General features: G+C 53.8%; 1 protein-coding gene across 10 annotated transcripts; it reads left to right on the forward strand.

Moving 5' to 3' along the window:
* The first annotated feature begins 978 nt into the window (after positions 1 to 978).
* GPR68 (G protein-coupled receptor 68) lies at positions 979 to 25,070 on the forward strand. Of its 10 annotated transcripts, none has more exons than XM_057488209.1 (3): positions 1,072 to 1,199; positions 19,375 to 19,654; positions 21,782 to 25,070. In XM_057488209.1, the coding sequence occupies exon 3, from the start codon at positions 21,910 to 21,912 to the stop codon at positions 22,993 to 22,995; it is 1,086 nt and encodes a 361-aa protein (XP_057344192.1). In that variant the 5' UTR covers positions 1,072 to 1,199; positions 19,375 to 19,654; positions 21,782 to 21,909; the 3' UTR covers positions 22,996 to 25,070. The 10 variants fall into 10 exon arrangements, with proteins under 10 accessions (XP_036738182.1, XP_057344192.1, XP_057344196.1 ...); XM_057488213.1 differs by lacking the exon at positions 19,375 to 19,654 and adding an exon at positions 5,760 to 5,996 and having other exon boundaries at positions 1,115 to 1,199; XM_057488208.1 differs by lacking the exon at positions 1,072 to 1,199 and adding an exon at positions 9,689 to 9,890.
* The last annotated feature ends 991 nt before the right edge of the window (positions 25,071 to 26,061 follow it).

Genomic DNA, 26,061 nt, shown 5'->3' on the forward strand with positions numbered 1-26,061 from the left:
CTACACACAGAAGAAAACATGAATCAAGTCCTGATGGGTAACACTTGCCAATTTCTGTGGCGTAGGTACTCTTGCCGTGACCAATTGCAGGCTGCCAACATGACGTCACTAACCACAGAGGTGGGAGGAGATGTAACACACGTAACACCACCTCCATACAGATGCAATAGGTGTAAATAACCTCAAGAGCAGAGGAGCAGTAAAATAATTAGGAAGTGGCAAGTTTTCAGTATTACCTTTGTTATTAACAAGTTATTTAATCATAGGTTTACGTAAGTTAATTTCTAGTAATGGGTATGTTTAACAACTAGGTTGCAAAATTCCTGGAAATGTACTGATCTGTGCTCACCAACAGGTACAAGTCAGCTCCAGCACGTCATGGGGAACACTGACTTTTAGAGATAAGCTGAAAAGGAGGAGACAGAACTATTGAGATTAAGTGGCCAGAGAAGGAGGAGGAAGCCTGGGGAGAAGAGCAGCCGGGTCCTGGGAGCTCTAAAGAGCTGAGGTCGTAGCCCACTGTGGTACGTGTGGGCGCAGTGTTCTTCCCACGTAGGGTGCACAGACCGTGCGGGCTGCCCCTGGAGATCGGAAACTGCTCCAGGCCCTTCTCTCCCCTTCCATCCTCGCACCTTGCCCTTCTCCAGGGAACAGAGTGGAAAACCCATCACCTCTCCACCTGTAAAGTGGGACAGAGGTCTCCCCCTATGCAATATGCAGTCAGAAAGGGGGCGGTGGAGGGGGTGTGCCTGGCAGGCCTGGCACATACCTCGGAGGGGTGAAGAGACCTGGCGTGCCTCAGAAATGCTCCCTCTTTTCCAAGCTCTGGCTTTTTGGCCCAGCCCACTGGGGTCCTGTTCGCCAAGTCCCGTGGCGCGCGTGCAGTCAGAGCTGGCGAAGGCGAAACCAGCCACCTGCTCCCGTCTCCCCGCCTCCCGAGACCTCAAATAAACAGCGGGGAGGTGAACTGCGCCCTTCCTTGGGTCCCCAAGGGAGAGCGATGGCCCTAAGGAGCCGTTCCGGAAGCCGCACCCTCCCCAGGCCCCGCGCGCCCCCGCCGGAGCCCGCGCCCCTCCAGCGCCTCCCGGAGCCGGGCGCGCAGGCCGCCACCCCCGCCCCGGAGGCCGCGCCGCCCGGCGCCCTCCGCCCGCGGGGTCTGGGGAGCCGCCGCCCGGCGTCCTGCACCAGGGACCTGAGAGGTGAGTGCGCCCGCGCAGCTCGCGTTCGGTTCCTGACAGCGGGGTTGGCAGCGCGGGATGAGGGGACCACCGACCTTCAACAAGGCCGGCTCCCCGACATCATCTCGGGTGGAAAATTCAGATCTAGTCTCCAGATAAAGGCCTTTGCAGGGGGGTGGAGAAGAAGGGCTGCGAGGTAGGTCCCTGCCATTCCAGGGCCCAAATTGAGAGTGGTTTTGGGGCCCAGGGACCTACCACCCAGAAGGTGTGTCAGGACGTGGCATTTTGAGGGTGCAGCAGGTGGGAGTGGCCTGCCCTACTCGGAGCCCCTGGGTGGGGGCAGATCTCAGAAAGTCCAATCCCAACTGCCCTGACCCTAACTGCAGCTAAGGCCCAGAGAAGAGCACTGGGGGAGGAGTCCAGGCACCCAGGCTGGAGGCTTGCCTGAGCAGATGGTAATACCACTGAGTGCCTGCTGGTGGCAGGGACTTCTCAGATGGCATCTCCTTTAACTGTCCCAGCCGATCTGTGCCCGCATTCATTCCCCTCACTCATTCGGCAAACAGGCCAAAGCTGGAGGGAGCTGGTCCTCCCCATACAACTCATACTCCAGGGGGGAAGAGACACTGTATAATTCAGGGATGGTGGGAGGTCTGCCTGGCTTCTCCTTCCTGCCTCCAAATGATCAGAATCTAACTAAGGGGGCACCCCCCAGCAGTACACCCCTGGACTAATGAGAAATCCCTCCACTCTCACCATTCAAAAAGCCCCTTTTCTATCCACAGTGCCATACACACCTGTCACCAGGAGGATTCCCAGGATACCTCCTAGGCTCCTTGAGGGTTTTAGTTTACAAGTCACCTCTTCCAGGAAGGCTGCCCTGACTGTCCTCTATCGGGAGTGTTGGTACTCTGGGCTCCCGCAGTATGAGTCCTCCCTGCCCATCACCCTCCAGTCATAGCTATTGTAATTGCTGGGCCAATCCTAGTTTTCCATTCCAAACCAGTTAAAAAACCAACTCAAGTTCTGTTGTATCATATATATGATGTTTTTCTCTGAATATTTTACTTTGGAAACTGGATTATTGCAGAACTTCTTTGCAGGGAATAGAAACTTGAAACATCTCTGGCTGTCACTATTTTCAGATCTAACCTGTGCTCCTCAGAGGCTTCTTGGGCAGAGGCTATCACAGTTTTTGTACTTTGGGTACAAACCCTGAAATCTCAGAATATCTCTGCCTGAGGGCACAGAGAGGACAGGGACCAGGGGCCCCTCCCTTCTCCACTTCTCGGGGCCTGCCTCCCTCAGCGTGCTGGGGACAGGAGGGAAGGAGACCTGCGTCCCTTATCCAGGCTGCCGCCGTTGAGGTCCTCTTGCTGTTGAGCATCTCTTCTCTCTGGCCAGCCTGAACTGGTCCCGATGCCCCCTGTGTGGGGCCTACTTGCTGCCCAGACCCCTGACACAGGGGCCTTGGCTCCAGCACCGTCTCCTCCGTGCTGCTCAAGCTCCTGCCCCTGCCAGAGAGCCCTCCTGGCAGCCCAGCAGCTTTCCTCCTTACCCACTTGGCCGCAGGGCAGGGGGAATGCACGCAGGCTGCCCGCTGTCCACCGGCCACCTCTTGCCTCTCTCCAGGCTTCTTTCCTTCCTGTCCAAAAAGTCGCACTGAACAGAGTGGCATGCCCCCTGCCTAGGCAGATGTCCACCCAGTATGGACCCTGGGCTCCTCCTTGCGGCAGCCCCACGCCCAGCTGAACGGGGCTTCTTCGGGGAATCTCGCAGCCCCTCAGGGCTCACCCTCTGGTCCCGGGTGGCACTCCACCCTCGGGGTTGGGTAGGATGTGGAAGCCTTAAGGGAGTGGTCAGGCCCATTGCTGAGGGACACTCAGTGCCTCTTTGTCTTCCACTGGACCCCAGTGGTCAGCTCCAGGGCAAGAGGAAGGACCCCCAGCTCAGTCATGGTTCCATTAGTCTTAAATACACTTATTTTTAAAAGGAAATTGTGTTCTGCTCCCAGAAATGGAAAATCAGTACCCCCTGCCACAAAAGGAATGTAATGAAACAAATAAAAACAAGGAAAACCAAGCAGTGTTATTAAACTTTAATTAGCACCTGTTGCCTACAGGCTGGCTTTCCAGATTAGCAAGAATTAAAGAGGCACTCAAGACATTTATTGAAATGTCTTGAAACCGAGACTTTCTCCTAGTGTAATAAGGATTAAGATAAAACTGGACAAAGAATAAGGAAATACATGGCTAAACTATCAGTCAGTACCTGCTGAGTGCAGAGCACCACACAGAGCCCAAAGTGAAACAGAACAAAACTTAATCCTGTATCACCTGAAGGGTCACTTCCTCCAGGAAGCCCACCCTGATGTGCCCACTTAACAAGCTGTACTTCTCCTGCTGTAACGCTCGTCATATTTTATTGTCATGGTGTACTGGCTTCCTCTCCTGGGTGGAAGTTCCATAGGAACAACCACCAGATCTGCCTTACTTTACTATCCAGGTTCCCCCCACAAAGCCTGGAGCACAGGTGCTGAATGAACAGATGAATGAATAATGGGTTGAATTTCTCAACTCTACTCCCTCCGGGCCCCTTCCAGCAATGCCTTGCCCTTCTCCTTCTCCCTGTCCAAACCCCACCCTGCCATCCTTCAAGGCCCTACTGAGGGTCCAGACTCCCCAGGAGGCCTTTTCCAACCAACCAAGCCCACCCTGAGCTCTCCTGCTCTTGATACTCCACCCCTGGCAGTGCTGTGTCCAGGAGACACTCGGTCCCGTGGTCTGCTGTGTTCCCCACACGTCCACAGGGCGAGCAGGACGGGCCACGACACAGGTGCTCACGAACTCCCGCGGTGGGGTTTGACGCGGCTCCTCCTGCAAGGATGCAGTGGCATGAGTCCCCTGCGGCTGCTGCGACAGACTTCCGGGTACCCTGTGGCAACACAGACTTACCATCCTACACTTCTGGAGGTCAGAGGTCGGTGTCAAGGTGTCAGCACAGCCGAGTTCCTCTGCCGGGGCACTAGAAGAGAAGGCATTTCACTGCCTTTGGTCACCTCCCATCTTCAAAGCCAGCAGTGGCTGGTTGAGTCTCTCTGAGACTCTCCCTCGCGTCTCCTGCTTTCACCCTCTTGACTACATCAGGCACAGCTGGATGGTTGAGAACACTCCCCGACCTCAAGATCTTTAACTTCATCACATCTGCACGGTTCCTTCTGCCATGTAAGGCAACAGAGTCACAGGTTCCAGGCATTAGGCCGTGGCCATCCTTGAGGAGGAGCGTCGTTCTGGCTAGCACAACAGCTGTCCCAGGTAGTCAGAGAAAACTGGCTGGTGGTATATTAATATTCGCTGGCGTTTACCGAGCACTTACTGTGGGCCAACAACTCTTCTGGGCACACTCCCCGCCACTCTGGGAGGGAGGCACTGTTGCCATCTTCCCTTTACAGTGGGGATTAAGAGGCTAAATAACTTGGCAGGTGGCAGAGCTGGGATTTGAACCCAAGCAGCTTGGCCCCAGGGTACACCTCCCAACCTCCAGGCTACCCTGCCTGTGTGGCACCATTATCACACCCACGACACCAGCTGACAGACAGCCCAAGAGAGGCCAGGCAAGATCTGAAGCCCAACAGAGGAAGGGAGGATTTTCCCCAGATTTTCTAAGTGAGACCCCTGTCTAGGTGACATATTATTTGCCAGATCTCTCCCATATCAGCCCTTTCTCACCCACACCCTGTAAAAGGCACCTAAGCCTATCCAGGGAAGCTGCAGGGAGCTTCCAATGGTTCTCTTTAGGTTCTCTTTAGCCAGGCATGAAAGTCTAGAAGAGTTTCTGGATGCCAAGTACCACCCAGATGCACCGCTGTCCTCCCCCAGCATCCACACACCAAAGTAACATGAGCCCCATTGGAGGCAATCTTACACAGCAAGCCAAAGAAAGTAAACCGCACTTCCCCAGCTTGCCATCACAAAGAAGCCTGCATAGCTGAGCCAGAGGGGAACACGCGAGCCTTCCGCAGGCACTGGATGAAGAGGGGTGCCCAATGTTTATTGAGCACTCACTAGGGTTAAGAATAACTCAGAGTTTTATACTTATTAACTCATTTAATATGCACAACAACCCTGTAGGTTACTGTTATTATCCCCATTTCACAGAAAAGGAAACTGAGACACAGAAAGGTCATGTAACTTTCTGGGGTCACACAGCCAGGGTGAAGAGTCAGGATTTGATCCATTCTCCATAAGCAGGAGAACCTAGGTTGAGCCTGGTCGAGGCTGGTTGAACAGCATCAGCCTGGCCTACCGTACTTGTGTCAACCAAGCCTCCCCTTGTGCCTTCCCAGCACAACCTGCTTTTGTGCACCTGCTAGGCTAGGTTCCTGGTTTCTGTGTCAACCAGATGTTTTGGGAGCATCTTTATCTATTTCATTCTTACAGCAAACTTCATTATTAATCCCATTTTAAAGAAGAAGAAACTGAGGCACAGGGAGGCTGCATAGCTTGCCAGAGATTCTCACAACCAGAAAATAACAGATGTGGGATTTGAACTGAGACATTCAGTTGCTACCCCTTCTCCAAGCTGCCTCAGCCTGAGCAAGCCCAGCCCGAAGCCCTCCTCCAGGAGTCCAAAATCCAGCCAGGGATGCAGCATGGGTTTGCCAGCTCTCCAGATGTGGGTGCTCACACTCCCTGGACCTGAGCTGATTCACCACCAGCCTTGGAGCTTCCTGCCGTTGGGTGTCCACATTAGTCACACTGTCTGAGGGCCAGGGGAGTATCTGAGTGGGAGCGGAAACAACACTGTGCTGTCAATCAGGTCAGTCATCTGATTAATCAGCTCAGGCCCAGACCTGCTGGAGTGTGGTTGGTGCCAGAAGTGATGGTTCTCAGAAAAACCTGCTTTTTGTTGCTTGAAGCTGTCTGGGAGGTGCTTGACTCTGCCATGGTATTTCTCAAAAGGAAAGTTGTGTATCACAGTGAGTAGCTAAGACGCTCCCTGTGGTGGTGCTGGGAAACAGAGGGCAGGAGAATCTGCAAGAGGAGGGCTGGGTCTGAGCAGGGGCAGCGGTGAGCTGGCGCTGGAGCCGAGTGGGGAAGCAGGGAATCATCCTGTTTGGGGGTTAAAGAGACATTTCCTCTGAGGCTGGCCAGCTGTGCTGATTGGAAGGATGACCTGCAAAAACAGTAGTTTTTTAAAGTAGATAATCTCTGGTGATTCTAAAACGTGTGCACATGCTTCCGTGAGTGTGAGTTTGCAGTGAAGGTGCATCTGATACACCCACTTCTGTGTCCTCTGGGGGCCTGGCAGGAAGCAGAGGCACCATCAAGCAGGGGCACCGAGGAGAGGTTAGTACGGGGACGCTTTTCAAGGGTGTGGATGGGGCGAAGGGAAATGATGCTGGGTGGTGCACCACCATGACACTAGCATCTCTGGGGAGCTGCTACTGTCCCCAGGCCTGGAGGAAGAAGGGGGAGAGCCGTGCAGGATCAGGACTCGCACGGGAGCTGGCGGCTGCACAAAGGGAGGCACCAACCTGAAGCACCCCGGCAGGGGTGAAGTACTCCCTCTTTCCCACTCTCATGCCAGCCTCTGACTCCCGTTAGCGCTTCCTGTTGGCCAAACTCAGCAGAAGCCCATGGTTGTGGTCCAAAGAGTGGGATGGAGAACGGTGGGAAGTGGATCTGGACAGACCAATAAAATCAGCATGCTTTTGGCCTGCTGCACCAGTCTCTTTCATCCATTCCGTCAGCTGCAATTTCTGAGCAGCCATAGTGTGCCTCCCTGGGCTTACCACCAGGAAAAGGCAAATGCTGAGACTGAAACCCCACGAGAGGCTGGAAAAGAGAAATGGTCATAATTGCCCCTTGTGCCAGGTATGGAGAAATTCTGAGCCCAGCCCAATGTGGTAGATGATTTCTGTGGGCAAGAAAAATGGTTATTAGTGTAGTATCTCAAATCAGCATTCCATGAGCATGGGCCATAATTTACCATTCTCTAGGACCAGGAAGGTTCTGGAAAACAATGCATGCTTCATTTTAACTTGGTGAGCTGTTTGTAGTCTATAAGGCCATTGCCAGGTATTGTTTACAAACCAACAAATTCAACTGTTCCTGCCAAGGACTGGCCGTCTTAACACCAAAAAACACAGCAAAGTCTAGCCAAAAGGCAACTTTGCAGGAAGTGCGTGCATCCCTTTGCTTCTCCAAATCTAGCATTTTCTCTGGAAAAGCATGGCCAGAGATGTCAACACTGTATTCCACAAGCCAGTTCTAATGATTTTTAAATAACTGGTGTGCCATGCTGTTCCATTCTAAACAATGAGGCAAGAATTAAAATGGTGTTTGTTTTAACTGGAGAGTATTTAGACTATGAAGAGTTCTAGACGTGCTTGGACATCTGTAAACAAAGACTGTGTGCTAGAAAATGAGAGGCAGAGAGGAAGTGCCACCAAGTACTGCCATATTGCCCCAACTCCAGGTGCCACCAGATAGGTTATAGTGTGTACAGCCGACAATATTGAACAGTGTGCAGTGCAGCAGCCCTGGCAGGACTCACTTATAATAAACTTTCTACATGGCATGCACCATGGATCTGGAAACTGATGGGCATTAGGACACCCCACTTCTTGCCTGGAGGGATAGGATGCAGAACATAACCACTGCAAGAAGCACCCTCCCAGTCAGGACTCCACTCAAGTCCTGGCTCAGACACTCAAAACTGAGTGACCTTAGCAATTCACTGAACCTCAGTTTCCTGGATCTGTGAAATGGAGAGAATAAAACTAGTTGTTGAGATGAAAAGAGATCACTCATAAGTGCTAAAGACACAGCAAGCACTCAAAAGGTAAGAGCTGTCTATAAGGGCATTTGGAGTGGACAGTAATAATAATGGCTAACATGTATAGAACCCAAGTATCTGCTGGGTGTTGAGCTAAGGGCTTTATCTGATATAATCATGCAGTCATCTCAGCCCCCTTCTGAAGCAGTGTCTGCATTTCACACACGGAGAACCCGGCACAGAGAGGTGAAAAGACAAGGAACTTGTCTAAGAAGCAGACCTGGGATACAAACTCAAGACACTTTGGCTTTCAAAGTCAAACTCTTAACTACTTCCAGTTTGGCAATTTTTAAAAAATCATATGTGCATTTTTACGGCATGAATATTCATCCAGAAAACTCCATTTGTAAAGATTTTGCAAGAAGCAGGAATTTCAAACTGAGGACCAGCACAAGAGGCTGCGGTAGCATCTGAGAAGAGCCTGCTGGGAGGTTGCTGGGCATTTGCCCAGTGGGAAAAGCAAAATTCCTGCTTCTCACACTCCTTCTGCCTCCTGCTGCCTCCCCTGCAGAGTTAACGTCTGTCCTCTTGCCCACTGTCCATTTCCTTCCAGAGACTCACCCAAGGGCCAGAGTGCGGAGCTGTGGGCCTCCCAGAGGCATCCGCAGAGGGTGAGCACTGAGCTCTCTCTTTACCTCCCTTGCCTGCTCTCCAGTTGCCCTCTGCCCCTAAACCCTGCCCCCAACCAACTGTCCTGACACCAAAGTTTCTGCAGATTCCTGCAGTGACCAGTCTCAGACACTCATTTCACAAACAGGAATGGGGTGCTCTGCTCCGAGCCAGGCACTGGGTGCAGAATGAGGGCCCTGCAGAGGGTCAGCTGTGTGCCAATGACCCCGGCAGGCGGTGCAAATGCTGGGATGGGTGCTCAGCACAGATTGCCTGGGGCACGCAAGAAGACTGGAGAGGGGAGGTGACTTTCACCTCTTAAAACTGGGGCAGGAGTTCAGGAGATGGAGGTCAGGTGTTCTTTTGAGTGGGCAGGGACACAGGCAGGAGTAAGGGTGTACAGATGTGAAAGGGAGAAGGTACTGAGGGAACAGCTAAGGGTGGCTTGGGATTGGATGCAGGTGGTGGTGAGGGCTCTGGACTCACCTGCCTGGATTTGAGTCTCAGTGCCTCTACTTACTACCTGTGTGACCTTGACCTCTCCACGCCTCATTCCCCCATGTGTAAAATGGGGATAGTAATAATATCTACCTCTGTGCTGTCCCTGGTAACCCCTGCCTCAAGCACACTCAGGCCCGGGGACCCCCAGCGCAGGGACCCAGGAGGCAGCAAACCTAAGTGCAGAGGGGGGTGGAGAGAGGCCCAGAGCGCAAGGCGGCACTGCATTTACTGAGTGGCTACTGATGTCCTGCACTGGGGATTACGGACGTGGAAAGTACAGAAAGATCGCTTCATGGGCTCTTCTCTCGGCTTCTCACCTGGGGGTTGTGGATGTGGCTGGAGACAGACCCTTGTCCTTTCGCAGCCAGGTCCAGTCGGAGCCCATGCTGGCAACTCCAGAATCTGTCCCGGGGACAGGCTGGTAGTGGGGGCAGGGAGGGCTTACCTCCGGGACAAGTCTGCACGACTGCAGCTCTTCCTGGCAGGCGCCTGGCCTGGGGCCTGTGGTCGGAGTGAAAGGCAGGGTGCGGATGGGATGGGCTGGGTGTGCCCGGCGGGGGCGGGGATTGGGGGGGACGTTGGATGGGGGAATCAGTCGTGTTCCGAAGAGGAAGAGGGCCTGGGCTAGAGACGGACCCGCCGGTGCCCCTGCCAGCAGCCGGAGGACGCAGTGCCTACCCCGTTTGCTGCGCGCCAGCTGTAGGAGTGTGCAGGCGACGCGCGGGGTGGCGGCAGCCAGCGCTGAGGCTCCTCGCTGCACAGGTACGTGTCCCCAGCCCCGGAGCAGGCCTCTTCCTCTCGCCGAGGTCGTGGGGACCTGGGCGCGCCAGGCCCGGGCCACTGCATGCGGGCGGCACCCGGGTCCCGGGCCCTGGCAGCAGCTCTGTGCTTTCTCCGGCGCGGCCCCGCGAGCGCGCGACAGGGCTGCGGGCACGTGGCCCCCACGTGTGCGCGCCCGGGGCAGCCGAGTGCGGGGGCCGCGGCCGGGCACCTGCAGATGCGTGCTGAGCGGGCACCGCGGGTGCCCGGCGGAGGCGGGCGGACGCGGCAGCGGGGAGGCCCCGCGGCGTCTGCCCCGAGCGCGGCGCGTCCTGCTCGCCCGCCCGGGTGCGGTGTCTCCGCCTGCGGTTGCCGCCTGGTTGAGCACCACCCCCTCGGCTGGCTTCGTGGCCACCTAGTAATTACTCTACGCCACCAAAAAAAAAAAAAAAAATTTAAAAATAAAACAGCTAACCCTTCATTTCCCAAAGATGCTGCGCAGGCGACCCACAGGTTCTTCGAGGGCCAGGCTTTCCTTTCCTTCTTCCGAACCTGTGCGGTCCCCCGCTCGCGAAGGGGAGCTCGTCGGGCGCAGGGCAGGCTTACCGAAGTAGCCCCCGCGCCGCCGAGGGAGGGCAAAGCGGGCCTGCGACTCTGGTCCACGAAGCTGCTGGGGGGTCGCTGGTTGGCTGGGGCCCTTGTCCCGCCATGAGGTGGACCCAGGTGATTCTCAAACTGGGAAACGGGGACGCGGTGGCACAACGGCAAAGGTAGGCTCCTTGGGGTTTAGCAGTGGGTAGAAGAGAGAGCACAGGCCAGACCCCGAGGCCAGTGGCTTTGGGCCACTTGGCTGTGGCCGGACCTTTGTAAAACGGAGACAAATCCCAGCCATGACCCCCTCCCGGAGGGGTTGTGAGAACCGTGGATGCTTTGGACTATAGAGACTGGAGAATCTGCAGTTGAGCGCCCAGTTCCAGAACCAGACAGCCTGGATCCAAATCTTGGCTCTTCCGCTCATGAGAGCTAATTACCTGGGGCAAATCACCTACCCCCTTTTTAAGCCTCAGTGTCACCTTCTGTGAAATGGGCATGGCAGGAGAGCCTGCTTCCAAGGAAGATCATGCAGCTAAAGATCTCGCCTTGAAAGCTGTGCAGTTTCCCCCGAGTCTTAGTTCTGGGTCTTTTATTACTATGATGTCGCACCCTTCTGGGTACAGCTCACACTGTAGGGAGAGAAGACTCATCTAACAGGAAGCCAAGAGTGCAAAACAGGTTTTATCCTTCCTAGCTGGCTGGTCCCAAGTGAGAAACCTTACCTCTCTGTGCCATAGTATCTCATGGGAAAAGTGGAGATGAAAGTAAAAATATTTTTTACCCATCTCATAAAGTTGTTATAAAAATCAAAATCAAATAACCATATGAGTGTATCCAGCACATGATAAACCCTTAAATGATGTTGAAGAAAAATCATTCTTATGTTCCCATTATCTATGGCTGCATAATAAACCACTCCAAAAGTAGTGGCTTAAAATAGCAGTACTCCATTTTGCCCATGAATCTGCAATTTGGGCAGGGTTTGGGTGGAGATGGTTTGTCTCTGCTCCTTGCAACATTAGCTCAGATGGCCCTGCTGGGACAGGGGCATCTTCTTCCAAGATCACACCCTTGTGTGGCCAGTCGGTGGTATGGTTGGTTCCTTTCAAAGCGGGCCTTTCCATGGGGTTCTGTGGGCTTCCTCACAGCATGGCACCTAGGTTTCAGGAGCAGCTATTCCAAAAGACAGGAAGTGGGAACCCCCGGTTTCTCCAGACCCAGACTCAGAAACTGGCACAGTATGGCTTCTGCTTTATCCTATGGGTCAAGCAGTCACCAAGATTCAAGGGGTGGGGGCTCAGACCCCATCTTTCAATGAGAAGAGTATCAATTTACAACTACCTTGAATCTACCACAATTTGAAAGTCTGCCCTTCTGCTTTATTTCCCCTCCTGGGTGCAATGGTAACAAATCAATTCATCTTTGCAAAGGATATAGGGTTTCTCCTAGACCAGCAGAGAGACAGGTATCATGACTTGGGCCTGTCACAGAGCCTGTTTGGGTCAGTTTCTCTGGGTGGATTCAGGGCTGAGGGAGCAGCCATATACAGGGTAGCTTCTCTAGCATGAGATTCCCTGCCATCTCTGAGGCTTCAGTCACCAGCTCGCCAACTCTGTGCCTTTAAAAGAAGACGCAGAAGCCAGAGAGAGAGAGAGTGTAATTCGGATTCAGAAAACTAGATTTTAACAGGTGGCCTAGGCTGAGTGTAATGAGCAGCTAGGTAGCTCTCAAGTTTGTTTTTCTAGAGTGTTGCTGCCTGGGTGCTGGGAGTGACTGTTGTCATACATCATTAGTTAGTAATTGAAGGACTGGAGTACTCAGGGTGGGGAGGCAGAAGGCTGGTGGGGGCGGCAGGCTTTGGGTAGGGGGTTGCCATGGCAACCTTCAGGCCTGCAGTTTGTGCTTGGCTCAAAGCCAGAAGGATGCCCCAGGCAGCTCAGGCCGACCACAGACTCTCCAGAGAGAGACCCAGGTAGGCTTCTGCTGTAACGCATTTTCACCACACATTGCCCCCACCCATGTCCTCTAACTTCTGCCTCAGCAATAAAAATACCTGGGCCTCACCTTTCAGAAATCTCAAGGTGGCCAAGGAAGGATGAAAAGACCCCATGGAAGGGTACAGTTAATGTTGGGGGTGGGGTTGAGAGGACTATTTGTCCATCCTATGGGTGTCAGGGAGGGCTGTGTAGAGGAGGTGGCATTTGAGGTGGGCCTTAAAGCAGTGGTTCTTGAACTTGGGTGTGTGTCAGAAAAACCCAAGGGAACTGCTCAAAATGCAGCTTCTTGGACCTCATCCCTAAGTGATTCTGATTCAGCGAGTCCAGAGCAGGACCTAGGAATCTGCATTAAACGGGCACCCAGGCGATACTGATGCAGGGGTCCTGAAGCTCCCCTGAGAAGCACAGCCTAGAGGAATGGCATGAGGAGAGGGCGCTGGCCTTCAAGCTTAAGGAGAAGAGTGTGGAGCTGAAGTGGGGAGGAGCAGAGGCTGGGAAGGGGGTGGACCGCACGTCGGGCCGCGCAGCAGAGGCTCAGGGGACCTCCTCCTCCCTCACACTTCAGCTATCTTCTGTCCCCCCTCCAATCCCAGCACACCTCTCAAAGCCCGTCCCAACCCAGAGGTCTGTCACCCGTCACCACACATCGCTGGTGGCTCTGTTGGTTGGCCCGTACAGCTTTGGTTTCATTGCTGTCCCTTTTCTCGCCTTGTTAGACTTTGTCGTGGGTTTGGGGTGGCAGGTAATGTCTGGCTATTTAGTTATTTCCTTCCTTTCTTCTCCCCCAGCTTCCAGCTATCCTCGTCTCTTGCCCTTTCAGTTATCAAGAATTTAAGTGTCAAACACTTGGGGAGCATTGTGCCAATCCCTGTGGGGCTACCAAAGAGAGAAAGGTGACCCTGGGAGCTTGTTGGCAGCTCAGGCCTTACCCCAGACCTACTAACCAGAATCTGCACCTAAACAAGACCCCCCGGTCATATACGCACTGACATTTGAGAAGTGCTGCTCTACAGGGTTTTAAATAAATGCAACATAACCACATAGTAGGCAGAATAATGGCTCCCCAAATGAAGTCCAGTTCCTAGTCCCTGGAACCTGTGAATATGTTACCTGTGGCAAAGGAAAATTAAGGTAGTGGGTGTAATTAAGGTGACTGATCAGCTGACCTTCAAATAGGGAGATTGTCCTTGATTCTCCAGGTGGTCCTGTGTAATTACGGGGGTCCTTAAATGTGGAGGAGGGGCCAGGAGGCTCAGAGTCAGAGAGGGAGAAGTGACACTACAAGCCAAGGTCAGAGTGACAAAAGACACAATGTGGGGCTGCCTCAGTCCTCCACTGCTGGCTTTGACGATGAAAGGGGCCAAAGCCAAGGGATGCCAGAAGCCTCTAGAAACTGGACAAGGGAATGGATTTTCCCCAAGACCCACCAGAAGGAATACAGCCCTGCCAATACTGCTTTTAGCCCAGCAAGGCCCACTGCAGACTTCTGAGCACTAGGCTAATGTAAGAAATGTGTGGTCTCAGGCCACTACATCTGGGGTAATTTGTTCAGCAGCAACAGGAGACTCATACAGTGGCCCAGAGCCTCATCTCTGGATGTCCTGCTGTTTCCCAGCTGTGTCACCCCAGGCAAGTTGCTGGCACTCTCTGAGGCTCAGCTGCCTTACCTATAAGACAGGGACAGCCCTGCCTCAGAGGGTTGACGCAAAGGTTAAAACAGGAAACCTTTGAAAGGTGCTCAGCACAGTACTTGGTAAAAAATACATGCTCCCAAAATGGCAGCAACTTCACTCCTTCATCTGAAGTTGCTCCTGCCCCTCCTCTGGGCTGTGGTGCCAGACACTTTGGAAGGTTCTCTGCTGGTCCTCGAAGCTGTCCCTAATTCACACCTGGCCATGTTTGAACTCGCCACAGTGCAGCACATTGCCTTGGCTCCTATGGTCTAAGTGTGTGGTCAAGTGTAAGGCCTGGGAAGGCCAAGGCCAGCCTTCAGGACACAAGTCAGTGAACGTCCCTGCCACCAAACAGCACATGGCTCAAGATAGGCACCCCTTGCACTTGTCAGAGCCATCGGCGAGCCTCCAAGGCCTTTACCCCAACTAGCCCCAGTTCAGTAGAGTAGCCATGGGGAAGAAGGTTGGGCACCATAACAAACATCTTACCAAGTTGGCCTGCCCCTCTTTCACTCTTTCTAGGGTAAATCAGGTGGGGAGACAGGACCTCCTGGCCTGAGGCCATGGTGCTCTTGCTACCACCACTACCATCCTCATTATTAATTGCATCCTCACTAAACCAAGGACTATTAGGTGCCAGGCCCTTGCTGGACCTCATCTCTCTTGTCGCGGAAGGCCACTGGTCAGCAAGTATGCAGTTCGTCAGGGTCACAGCCAGACAGCGCAAGCACAGGGACTTAGCCTCCAGGTCTGGCCCAGGGCCTCTGCTCTCAACCTCCACCCTGTGACCATGGGATTGCTGTCACATGCTGGTGGCCTTGCATGGTGCCACCAGCTCAGGGAGGACTCCAGAGCCCTCCCTATGGTGTCTCCCAGGCTGCTGGACGTCTGGGGGCAGGTGGGTGCCTAAAGGCCTGTGGCTGGGGTTCCTGTTGCCCTCCAGGTAGCCTCCAGAGAAGCTCAGAAAAACCCAGCTGCCCTGTAGAGCCTGGTTTCCTGGAGCAGATGTCGACGCCGGGGGCAGATCAGGATGCCCAGGGCTCAAGGCAGCCTCCTGGGGCTGCCACCCCCGTGGGGGGCTACAGTGCGCCTGACTGTTGACACTGGGGACTGAGAGAGAGAGAATGAGAAACGAACTCAGGCGGCAGGCCTGGCCCCAGCTACGGCCTGGGTCTTTACAGGATGGGAGGCCCCACGTGGGGTCACGCTGCCTCTTCTCGCCCGTCACTAAATGCCCCCCTCTGCTCAGTGGCAGCTCCAAGATTCTGCCACTTTGGAATTAAGGACAGAAGTCTGAGTGGGGGGAGGCAGACCAGGGGGCTTCTTTTGAGGTAGTGTTTTTATTATTAACTCATTACTTTTACTTGATTATAGGTTTACTTGGTGAGGTTTGGAGGAGTCATGGTTATGGGGTCTCTAGGACCCCTCAGGCCACTGCTTGATGCTTGTATCATCATGGTTTCCTATTTTAGGTTAAAGACAAAAATTCAAGCACCAAAGTAGAGCACAGCATGAGCTCTTTTTTCTCCCCATGAGTGTGCATCTCACAGAGGCCATGGGCTTAGCTGATTGGAGTGAAACTGAAGTAAAGCATCATCCCTCCATCCATAGTCCCAAAGGCCCATTGGGAGGACATGGGGGTTCCTGGCCCTGGAGAGAGAAGGGCTCCCCACTCCAGGGGAGGCATCATACATACTGCTGGAGGGCCTGGGCAGCTTAGGAGTCTTGTGGAGAGGAGGAGACACAGTGCCATCAGCCATCCTTGCAGGTGCAGGTAGTGATGGTACAGATGGTGTGTGTGTGTGTGTGTGTGTGTGTGTGTGTGTGCGCACTGTTTGGCTGGGTCAACCTGGAGAGAGCCAGAGGTGCCGTCTTTGGCCAGTGTGCCCTGGGGGTAGCCAGGCACTCACTGTGAAGTTGATCCTGCACTCCTAACATGGCCTTCCATTCATATGACATCACATGACATATGAATGCCAACCACACTTCTACAACTCAAAGAAGGCATTGACATCTAAACATGTGATATGGCACTATAACCAGTCTTAGCCTCTTGGAGCAACTGATGAGCATTTGCTTGGAGGACCCAGGCCCCACAGAGGGGATTCTTCTTGGGACCCCTATAATACAGTCCCCTGACAGGACTATAGCGACTTGTCCCCTGGAGCAGATGAGTCCTGCGGATCACCTAACAGAACAGGGAGAACGCTGGTCCTCAGCAATCCGCACATATGGTGGACACTGGCTTCCTGGCTCCAGCAGGGTATCCAGTGAGCACCTTCCAGGGAGGCTATTCAGAGGGAGGAGGTCATGGCAAAACAGCCCCGCGCCTGAAGTCATCGGCTGGTTTCAAGAATCAAGGCTATGGTTTAACTGCAAGGCACTGGGCTAGAGCCTTTGACCTCTAGCCCCGACTTACCCCATCTGTAAAATGAGGAGGCCTGACTAGGTAATCTCCAGGGGTCCTTGCAGCTCCCTGCTCGGGGCCATGCTAACTGAAGACACCGCTGCTTGCCTCCCCTGGGGCCCAGCACCGTGCCCTGGTGCTCTCATTCTTGATCTGCAGGCAGGACCCACCCCCTCCTCTACCACATCAGCCCTTCTTCACCTGGCTGCCCTTTGGAATTGGCCAGAGGGCTTTTAAAAACATTGATGCTGTCACCTCACCTCCAGAAAGTATGATTCAATTTGTCTGGGGTGGACTCTGAGCATTGGTATCAATCTTTATAAGCTCCCTAGGTATTTTCTAAGGTATGTTGTGACCCACTGACCCAGATGTTAGCTGCTAGCAGCTAAAGGGTGACAGCTTGGGGGTGGGAGTGGAAACAGCTTCCCTCTCTCCTTGCCTAATCTTGCCGATATTTCCAGTATATTCTGGCTACCTGAGCACTGGTCTGAGTGGCTCAAGAGAAGACTACTGGGCAGGGGCTCTACATCCTGTATATCCTTGCCTGGTATCCTGCAGGTGCTCAAAGGTGGCTTGATGGGTAGAAATACAGCACCTGCTCCTCCTGCATTCCCTCCCTCCCCCCCACGAGTCCCCAAGGTCCCCTGCCCTTCATTCAGGCTTTAACATTCCCACCAAGGCTGCTCCCGGCCTCTGGAGTAAAGCAGACGGAGGATGCGTGGAGGGAGCACCCCACCGCCCTCATCTTTTGGCTGGCGAGGGTTCCTTGGCAACCACCCAGCCTGCTACCAGATCGGAGTTCACATGATTCTGCCTCAGCTCAGAGGATGGGCAGCCTCCAGCTGGGATTCTCTAGACGGAGCCGGGAGGAACGGTCTGTAGGAAATCGCCAAGACAGGGAGCGCTGGTCCTGGCTGCAGGGTCGCTGTGTGGGGTGGGTGTCTGCCAGCCCAGACGAGGTGGGTCTAGTCTCCTTCCCCGCCCTCCCCCCCCCCCCCCACGACCTCTACGGAGCCGCGAAGGAGGAAGCCCAGCTGTTTGGTATTTGAGGGCAGAGCTGGTTGGCTGGGCAGCGTCAGAGACGACTCAGATTCCCCCTGGGCTGCCGCCCCTCATCTGGGCTGCAGAGACCCCCTCCTTCCTGGGTCTGGGAGGCTGAGTGGCAGCGGGGCAGCTGTTTCCCACCTGGGGATCCTGACCCAGGATTAGCATGTCTGGAAATCAATGTAGATGCTCATAACCTGTGTTTAGAAAAACAAAAAAGAACGGAAATGGTCCGAGAGCGTCCTAAATAGTCTGGTAAGTATTGTTTGCGGGAAGTTTGTTTCTCCAAAAGCATGCACGTGTGTGTATAATGTCTGTGTGTCAAGTGTATTTCTTGCTGTGGCTTTTGGTCAAAAGAGCTTAAAGGAAGGGAGTTTGTGCCTGGACACCTGGGTTCTGGATTCAGATCCAACCAACTAACTGTGTGGACTTGAGCGAAGGACTGACCTCTCCAGGCTACAGGTTCTGTGCAGTGCGGGTCAGCAGTGCCAGCCTCACCCCACTCACAGCAACTTTGTGAGCTCAGAAGGGATTGAACTTGGAAACGATTACAGGGGCCTTAGAAATGAGATTCTGTCTCCTTGTTGCTGGAGTGAGGAGGGTATTTGGGGGGAGAGACTAGGACTAAGGAAAAATTTGTACTCCTGTCCCAGAGGGAAGTATCAACAGCCTCTGAAAGGAACAGTTTTAGGAAATGACACATCTTTGCTTAAAACATGTGGAGGTCTGACCAGCTGAAGGGAAGGGAAGCCAGGCTGCAGGAAACTTCCCGATCTGTGGCCCCCGCTCCTGTGAGCAGGACCGCCAGACGCCATGAGTAACCGTCTGTGTGCGTGCCTGAGTGCACCACACAGAAGAGGGGTGACGGATTAGATCACTGTTTATGCGCCACCTGAACTCCAGTGTCAGACGCCTCTGCCTTCTGGCTTGGACTGTGCAGAAGGCTCCCAGCTTGAGTCAAAGAGGCACTTCCTTCCTTTCAGGGCATAATTTCTCTTGGTCGTTAAAGTCATCAGAGAGCTCTTTGCTGATGAGCATTGGTCTAAAGATTTACGTTTAGTGTTGGACTGCTCTGCATGTAGTTTCTCAGTTTATTAGGTAGATGATAGTGTTTGAGATGTAGTGGCTCCTCATTTTGCTTCTTTGCCCCCAGCCCCCGCCACCTTGGGGAACTGCAGCCTGGAAGCTCGCTGGGTTTTCCTCAGTGGGTGTCAGAGAAATGGTTGGCCTAGAAGAGCATCCTCCAGGTGCAGGGGGCTGGCCCAGGACTGGGACTGGTGGTCCTCATGGTGGCGTCTGTGAGAACTAGAGCCTGGCAGAGCCTGGAGGGTGGTTGCTCCAGGACAATCATAACAAACAGGAAGAGAGCATGGCAGAAGGGAAGCCTACAAAGTTCTGCTGGGTCTTAAGAGCTCCTTCCAACCACCTCTGTTCTCCAGCCTGGGAACTCCTATAGGACACTTAGCAGGGGCAGAATCCCAGACCTTCCAGACCTTTGAGAGCCTTGCTGTTCACAGCGTGGTCCATGGACCAGCTGCACCAGCAGCACCTGGGAGCTTGTTGCAAACCCTCAAGGCTCACCTCAGATGCCCCGCCCCCCAAGTCAGAAATTCTGGAGTCGGGGCTCAGTAACCTGTTTTAACAAAGCCTTCCGGTGACTCGGATGCACGGTTCGAGAACCATTGCTCTAGAATGCCAAAACCCTCGTTTTACTCCCAAGTGAATGTAGGAGTGCTTTAATCTAAACGTAGTGTTTCTTCTTTGCCCTGCAGGCTTGAGCATTTCTGACTTTGGCTGCCAGACTTCACTTGCTGTTGGCCTAGGAAGAAGGAAGCTACATGCCTTTGCTCCAGCCCATGCCACACATACACACGCTCAGTGCTAGTGAACAGCAGGCTTCGGGCAGGGCAGCTCGCAGTGAATTCCTAAAACCTGCCGGGATGTGTTTAGCTATGACTTCATTTGCCATGTTTCTGGTGCCTAGGGACCTGTGCTTGTGAATGAACTTATCTTCCTGCTGGTTGATTTTATCTGAACTGCAGGGAACCTGAGGTAAATTCAGCAACAGGATGGTCCTGGGCGGGTGCCCCTGAGGACTGTTTGGGGACCTGCTGCTGTTGACTTCCTCATGGGCAGGCCAGGGGAACCACTGGGCCCCATAGGTATGAGCTTGGGTTTCGGGGACAGGAGCACAGGCAAGAGGAGGGGGAGTGGAGCCAAATTCTGATTCACAGGTTGTGGACAGAGTTTAGGGGTCACAGGCCTCAGCTGCCCCTTCTCCCCTCCCTCTCTCCATCAAAACATATTAGCAAAAACAAAAAGCCAAAACCACAAAAAGCAAGAAACAAGAACACAGCCTTGTGTACTGTTGGTGGGAATGTAAAATAGCGCAGTGCCGTGGAAAGCGGAATGGTGGTTCCTCAAAAAATTAAAAATAGAATTACCACATGCTCCAGCAATCCCACTTCTGGGTATGTACCCAAAAGAACTGAAAGCGGGGACTCACACAGATATTTGTGCCTCATGTTCATAGCAGCATGATTCACGGTAGCTAGAGAGTAGAAATAACCCAAATGTCCATTGACAAATGAATGGAAAAACAAAATGCTGCGTGTACACACAATGGAATATTATTCAGCCTTAAAAAGGAAGGAGATTATGACATGTGACGACATGGATAAACCCTGAGGACATTACGCTGCACAAGATAAACTAGTCACAAAGAGCAAATACCAAATTACTCCATTTATATGAAGTCCCGAGAACAGTCAGATTCATAGAGATAGAAATTAGATTGGTGGCTGCCAGGGGCTGGGGGAAAGGGAGATGGGAGTTAGTGTTTAATGGGTACAGGGTTTGGGAAGATGGGAAAGATGTGGAGATGGATGGTGGTGATGGCTGCACAGTGCCACAGAACCGTACACTTAAAGATGGTTAATATGGCAAACTGTACATCATATATTTGTAACCACAATTAAAAACAACAACAACAAGCACCCCCCTCCACCACCATCAGTGAAATTCCAGGCCCTGGACAGGACGGGGAGGTGAGCCCACCTGGGAGTCCCCGGAACTGGGAGCTTGGGAGTGAGTCACAGGTGGGGACTCAGAGTCTCAGATGTGGCAGGGAAGTGGCGCATGGATCAAGGGACCTGGACTCTAACACCTATGCTTCCTTCTTCAGGCTGGCTTTGGGGAGCCAGAAGAGGGTTCACTTCCCCTTTTGAGCTTCAGTTTCCTTCCCTGTAAAGTGGGGGTGCCACTGACTTATACATTCCAGAAATATTCATAGATGCCTGTGATTTGCCAGGCACTGTTCAAGGCAGACAAAGCCTCCGCCCTCTTGGAATTTACTCTCTCATGGAGAAGGCAGATCACCAACAAGCAGACAAGTAAATAAAAGGAAAAATGTCACATACTGATGGGGCCTCTGTGGCATAAGCAAATAGGAGAATGTCATGGTGACTGGGGAGGGGGTGGCTTTAAGTGGTGTGGGCTGGGAAGGCCTCACAGGAGGGGCCGTTTAAGCTCAGACTTGGCAGAACAGGAGTGAGCCCCGGGGAGGAGGTCAGGGGGCAGCCCTCCAGAAGAGGCAGCAGCAAGGCCTTAGGCAGGACCAAGGCCAGGTGACAACGCACAGAAGGTTGGCCCACGGGACAGCAGTGTGGTGGCGGTGGGCAAGGCCAGGGAGCTGGGGCAGGTCCCACTGGGCTTCGTAAGTCCCGGAAGTTTGGGTTTTACTGTAGGTATGTTAAGAAACTATCTCAGCAGGTCTTAAGCAAGGAAGAGGAGGATCTGGTTTGTGGTTTAGCTGCGGCTGCCATGTGAATAATGACCAGGGGCATTAGGGGAGCAGTGGGTGGGGGGTACTTGGTTATAGAGAGACCGGGCTTAGCATGGGCTCATGCTCACAAGAGTCCTGGCCTTGCTTGCTGCACCGAGGGACCAGGGAAATAAATAAGGGACAGGAAGCCAGGGAAGGGCGATGGGGAAACAAACCATGTGTCCATTTCATGGCAGGACCCATTCAGATGTTCTAGTTCAGTTGGAGTTGGTTGGCAGGATCATCTTCTAAATTAAGTGAGGCACTTAGAGCCTGTCAGAACCCCTGACACACAGTAGGTGCTACAGGACTGTTAGCTCCTCTTATTCTAAGCCTTTCCTGCCTTTGACCTTTAGGGCCCTACCCACCACCACTGAGGCCCAGCCTTTGATACAGCTTGAATCCCATCCTACAGTCAAGATGGTGGTAGAGAGACTGGCCCATTCCCTGAGCCCATGAGGAGTGAGGCCCCTTCAGCCCAAAGATGGGGAACATCACTGCCGACAACTCCTCACTGAACTGTGCCATCGACCACACCATCCACCAGACGCTGGCCCCGGTGGTCTACGTCACAGTGCTGGTGGTGGGCTTCCCAGCCAACTGCCTGTCCCTCTACTTCGGCTACCTGCAGATCAAGGCCCGGAACGAGCTGGGCGTGTACCTGTGCAACCTGACGGTGGCCGACCTCTTCTATATCTGCTCGCTCCCCTTCTGGCTGCAGTACGTGCTGCAGCACGACAACTGGTCCCACGGCGATCTGTCCTGCCAGGTGTGCGGCATCCTCCTCTACGAGAACATCTACATCAGCGTGGGCTTCCTCTGCTGCATCTCCATCGACCGCTACCTGGCCGTGGCCCATCCCTTCCGCTTCCACCAGTTCCGCACCCTGAAGGCGGCCGTGGGCGTCAGCGTGCTCATCTGGGTCAAGGAGCTGCTGGCCAGCGTCTACTTCCTCACGCACAAGGAGGTCATCGAGGACCAGAACCGGCACCGCGTCTGCTTCGAGCACTACCCCCTGCAGCCATGGCAGCGTGGCATCAACTACTATCGCTTCCTGGTGGGCTTCCTCTTCCCCATCTGCCTGCTGCTGGCCTCCTACCAGGGCATCCTGCGGGCCGTGCGCCGGAGCCACGGCACCCAGAAGAGCCGCAAGGACCAGATCCAGCGGCTGGTGCTCAGCACCGTGGTCATCTTCCTGGCCTGCTTCCTGCCCTACCACGTGCTGCTGCTCGTGCGCAGCCTCTGGGAGTCCAGCTGCGCGTTCGCCAAGGGCATCTTCAACGCCTACCACTTCTCCCTCCTCCTCACCAGCTTCAACTGCGTGGCGGACCCGGTGCTCTACTGCTTCGTCAGTGAGACCACCCACAGGGACCTGGCCCGCCTCCGCGGGGCCTGCCTGGCCTTCCTCACCTGCTCCAGGACTGGCCGGGCCCGGGAGGCCTACCCGCTGGGCACCCCCGAGGCCTCTGGGAAACACGAGGAGCCCGAGCTGTTAACGAAGCTCCACTCGGCCTCCCAGACCCCTAACTCCTCTGGAGTGGGAGGGTCCCCCACGGGCGGGCTGGCTTAGCCGGGGTTGCCCACGTGTGGGGCACAGTGAGGCCTGAGCATGCTCACTGGCTGCCACCCGCTTTGCCGAGCGCAGGCGCCTGCCTCATTCTGCTGGAGGGAACAATGGGCCGGGGCTGTAGCAAGGCCCCCTGGTTCCAGGGAACCCCATCTGGCTTGCTGAGCCCGATGGGGCTGCTGAGTGTGGGCATGTGCCCTGTCAGCTCATGGGTGTCATCTGCTGCCAGCTGGGCTGCTGGTGGGAAGAAGACAGGGAACTGTCACCTCCAGGAGATTTTCAAAGAGAAGCTGGGGTTTGGGGGTACAGTGTGAGTATAAGGAGAGAGGAGGACTAAGAGATGAGAGTGAGTCCTGGGAGCACACCTGCCAGGACCTTCCAGAGCCATTGTTGTCACAGGTGATACCTGTCTGAATGCACTAGTGTTATCTGAGGAGGTGACACCCAAAACTGTATTGTCACCATTAACACTGGAGCCTCACTCCATGCAGTGGTAGGGGCGTGACAGGCAGAGAGACCCCAGCTCCAGCCATGTCACAGTTTAATAGGGAGAGATGAGCAGACTCCCCAAGCCCCAGGGCTAATGGAGAACAAATCCCAGAGGCGCCAGGGTTCCCTGAAGCGATGTCTGTGGTCCTTTAAAGAGTCAGTACTGAAGCTCGAGTGTCAGGAAAGAGGCCTAAAGCCAGTGTGTCTAACAGAATTCCCTACACACAGATTCCTGATTACTTTTCTGTTTCCATCTGCCCAGAAGCACCAGACCAGAAGCCTGAGACTGTGTGTGTGTGATATGTATGATGTGTGTGTTCACAGTTAAAATGCCTGGGTCTCCATGACACTACCTGCCAAGTCATTGAGGCTAGGGCCATGCGACTGCTGGCAGAGGTCCCCCTGCTCCCCAGCCCCAGCCACAAATCCTCCAATCCCTGGTCCCACACAGTGTGGAGTGTCTGGCAGTCTCAGAGAGGAGCATGATGTTCTCCCCAAGTTCTCAGATAGAGCAAAACAAACAAAACAGATGTATTCTCTGACATCTCTCAGTCCAAAGGGTTAAGTTCCACTAGGAACAGGAGAGGAGGTGTCCCTGGAGAACCTTGCCTCCTTTGGTTCTGGCGCTGTGTCTCTGCCAGATGTTCCTCCCCTCCCACCTGGAGAGCGAGAGTGGACCTTTGGGCCATGTGTAGCCCAGGATATTGACCACCATCTGTTCTACCCAGGAAGGCTGGGTACAGGGCTCATCTCTCCTGCCACTTTGTGCCCAACCATGGTGAGCTCCTGCTCTGGTGAACATACTGAGGACCAGAAGAGCTTCTTAATGTTCCAGGGACCTGCCCGCACTTCCAGAAATGCTGGCCTTTCAGATTTCCTGGTCGGTGACCTGGAGTCAGCTCTGACTTCCCTCAAAGACCTGGGACTTAAGCTCCTCATAGCCAAGGGGCTAGGTGGGCTGAAGCCTAGGGAGGGACTGGGGTGGAGGGAGAAATAGAAGCTGGCATCATTAGAACATTTCTGGAATCTGCTAAAGGGAGGGCCAGGGAGAACATCTTCAGTTCCCCCCAGCTCACCCCAAGAGGTAGATTTATCCTGAATCTATTAACCCTCCTATTAGGGGTGCCCAGAGGCAGATAGCCCAGTCTGTGTGCCCCAGGGAAGTGTCATCCCAGGGCTACACTTGGCTTTGACTGGGTAGCCCCTGCCCCAGCTCCCTATAGAGGGCATCCCATAACCTGGGGAGGTTCTCTTTCCCTTCCTGGAGGAGGAATTGACCAGGTCTGAAGGTGGCAGAAATGACCACAGCAGAGAAAAGGCTACCCAGCCCCAGCCCAGGATCTTACTGGGGGTGATGGCGCTAGCTGAGCCCTCCATGCTCCTCATTCCAAATTTCCCACTATTTTGACCTTAAACACAGCCATTCCCACAGGGATGGCCTGGGATGAGCTGAATGCAGTTCCATTTACTGTCAAGAGCTGTATTTTTGTATTGTCCTCTCTTTTATGCCAAGTATGTATGTGCTGGATTGTGCAATGGATTTATGTAGCCAACTTGAGTCTGCAAATAAAGCAAAGTAACCAGCCATAGCTGGGCTGTGCAGCAGTCATTATGGGGGGGGGGGGTTGTCCTCTAACACCAGAGGGAGTAGGGGTCCTTTGAAACAGCCAGTGGGGTCAGGAAGGTCCAGGGACTGACTTTCTCGGAGAAAACTCCAACAGAGCCATTAGGGGGTTTGCCCTGGATCACCCAGCAGCGGCCAGGAAGGATCAAATGTTCAAGTAAAGTCGGGTCTTCTCTCCCTCCTCTGGAGATTCAGTGTCCTCAGCTCTTCAGCACATGGTAGTTAAGTCTACTCTGGGAATTAACCTGGCCTTCCTTTTGAGGACAGAGCCCAGCTTTGGAGAGTATCATTCCCTCTGTCCTTGGACACACGACCCCTTCTACCTGCAGATCGGATCCCCACAGGGCAGGCTTGCTCAGACCATGCCTCCCCCCATCCCAGGGAAGACGCCAGAGCAGAAGAGCCCATTGCTGTCATCTTGGAGGGCTACATTTGTTGACCAGCTTTTATTTAGGCTGGAGCATCTTCCTAACAGTGGCAAGCTACATGTTTATTGCTAAGGATTAACATATTAAAACATAGATTTAGTTTTGGTCACTGAATCCTTCTCTGGGTCAGATTCCTGGGGTCCTTGAATGTTCTGGAAGAACTAATCCTTCTTCCAAACAGACTTAAGGACATCATTGGAAATTAAGAGTCCTTTCTTTCCTGAGAGAATGCTTGGAGGAAAAGGTCCGTCTGGTTTATACTGAAGGTGGCAGAAGCCATTAGATTCCTTTCTTACTGCTTAGCAAGATGAAGGCTCATCTTCCTGTTTACACACACTGGTCTGTGGGTTGGCCAGAAAAGAGAGGGAGGAATTATCAGCACAGAATACATCCCCATCTGGTGCTTTCCCCTGGCTGGAGTAACCAAGAGAGCCAGAATCTGGTCCACTGGGTTCAATGCCTGAAAAACCTGCTTCTCAAAACTGGTGATCCTGCAGCCTCCATTCCTGCAATTTGTCTAGGAAGACA

This window comes from Manis pentadactyla, chromosome 11 (genome assembly GCF_030020395.1).
Source record: "Manis pentadactyla isolate mManPen7 chromosome 11, mManPen7.hap1, whole genome shotgun sequence".
Taxonomy (NCBI): domain Eukaryota; kingdom Metazoa; phylum Chordata; class Mammalia; order Pholidota; family Manidae; genus Manis; species Manis pentadactyla.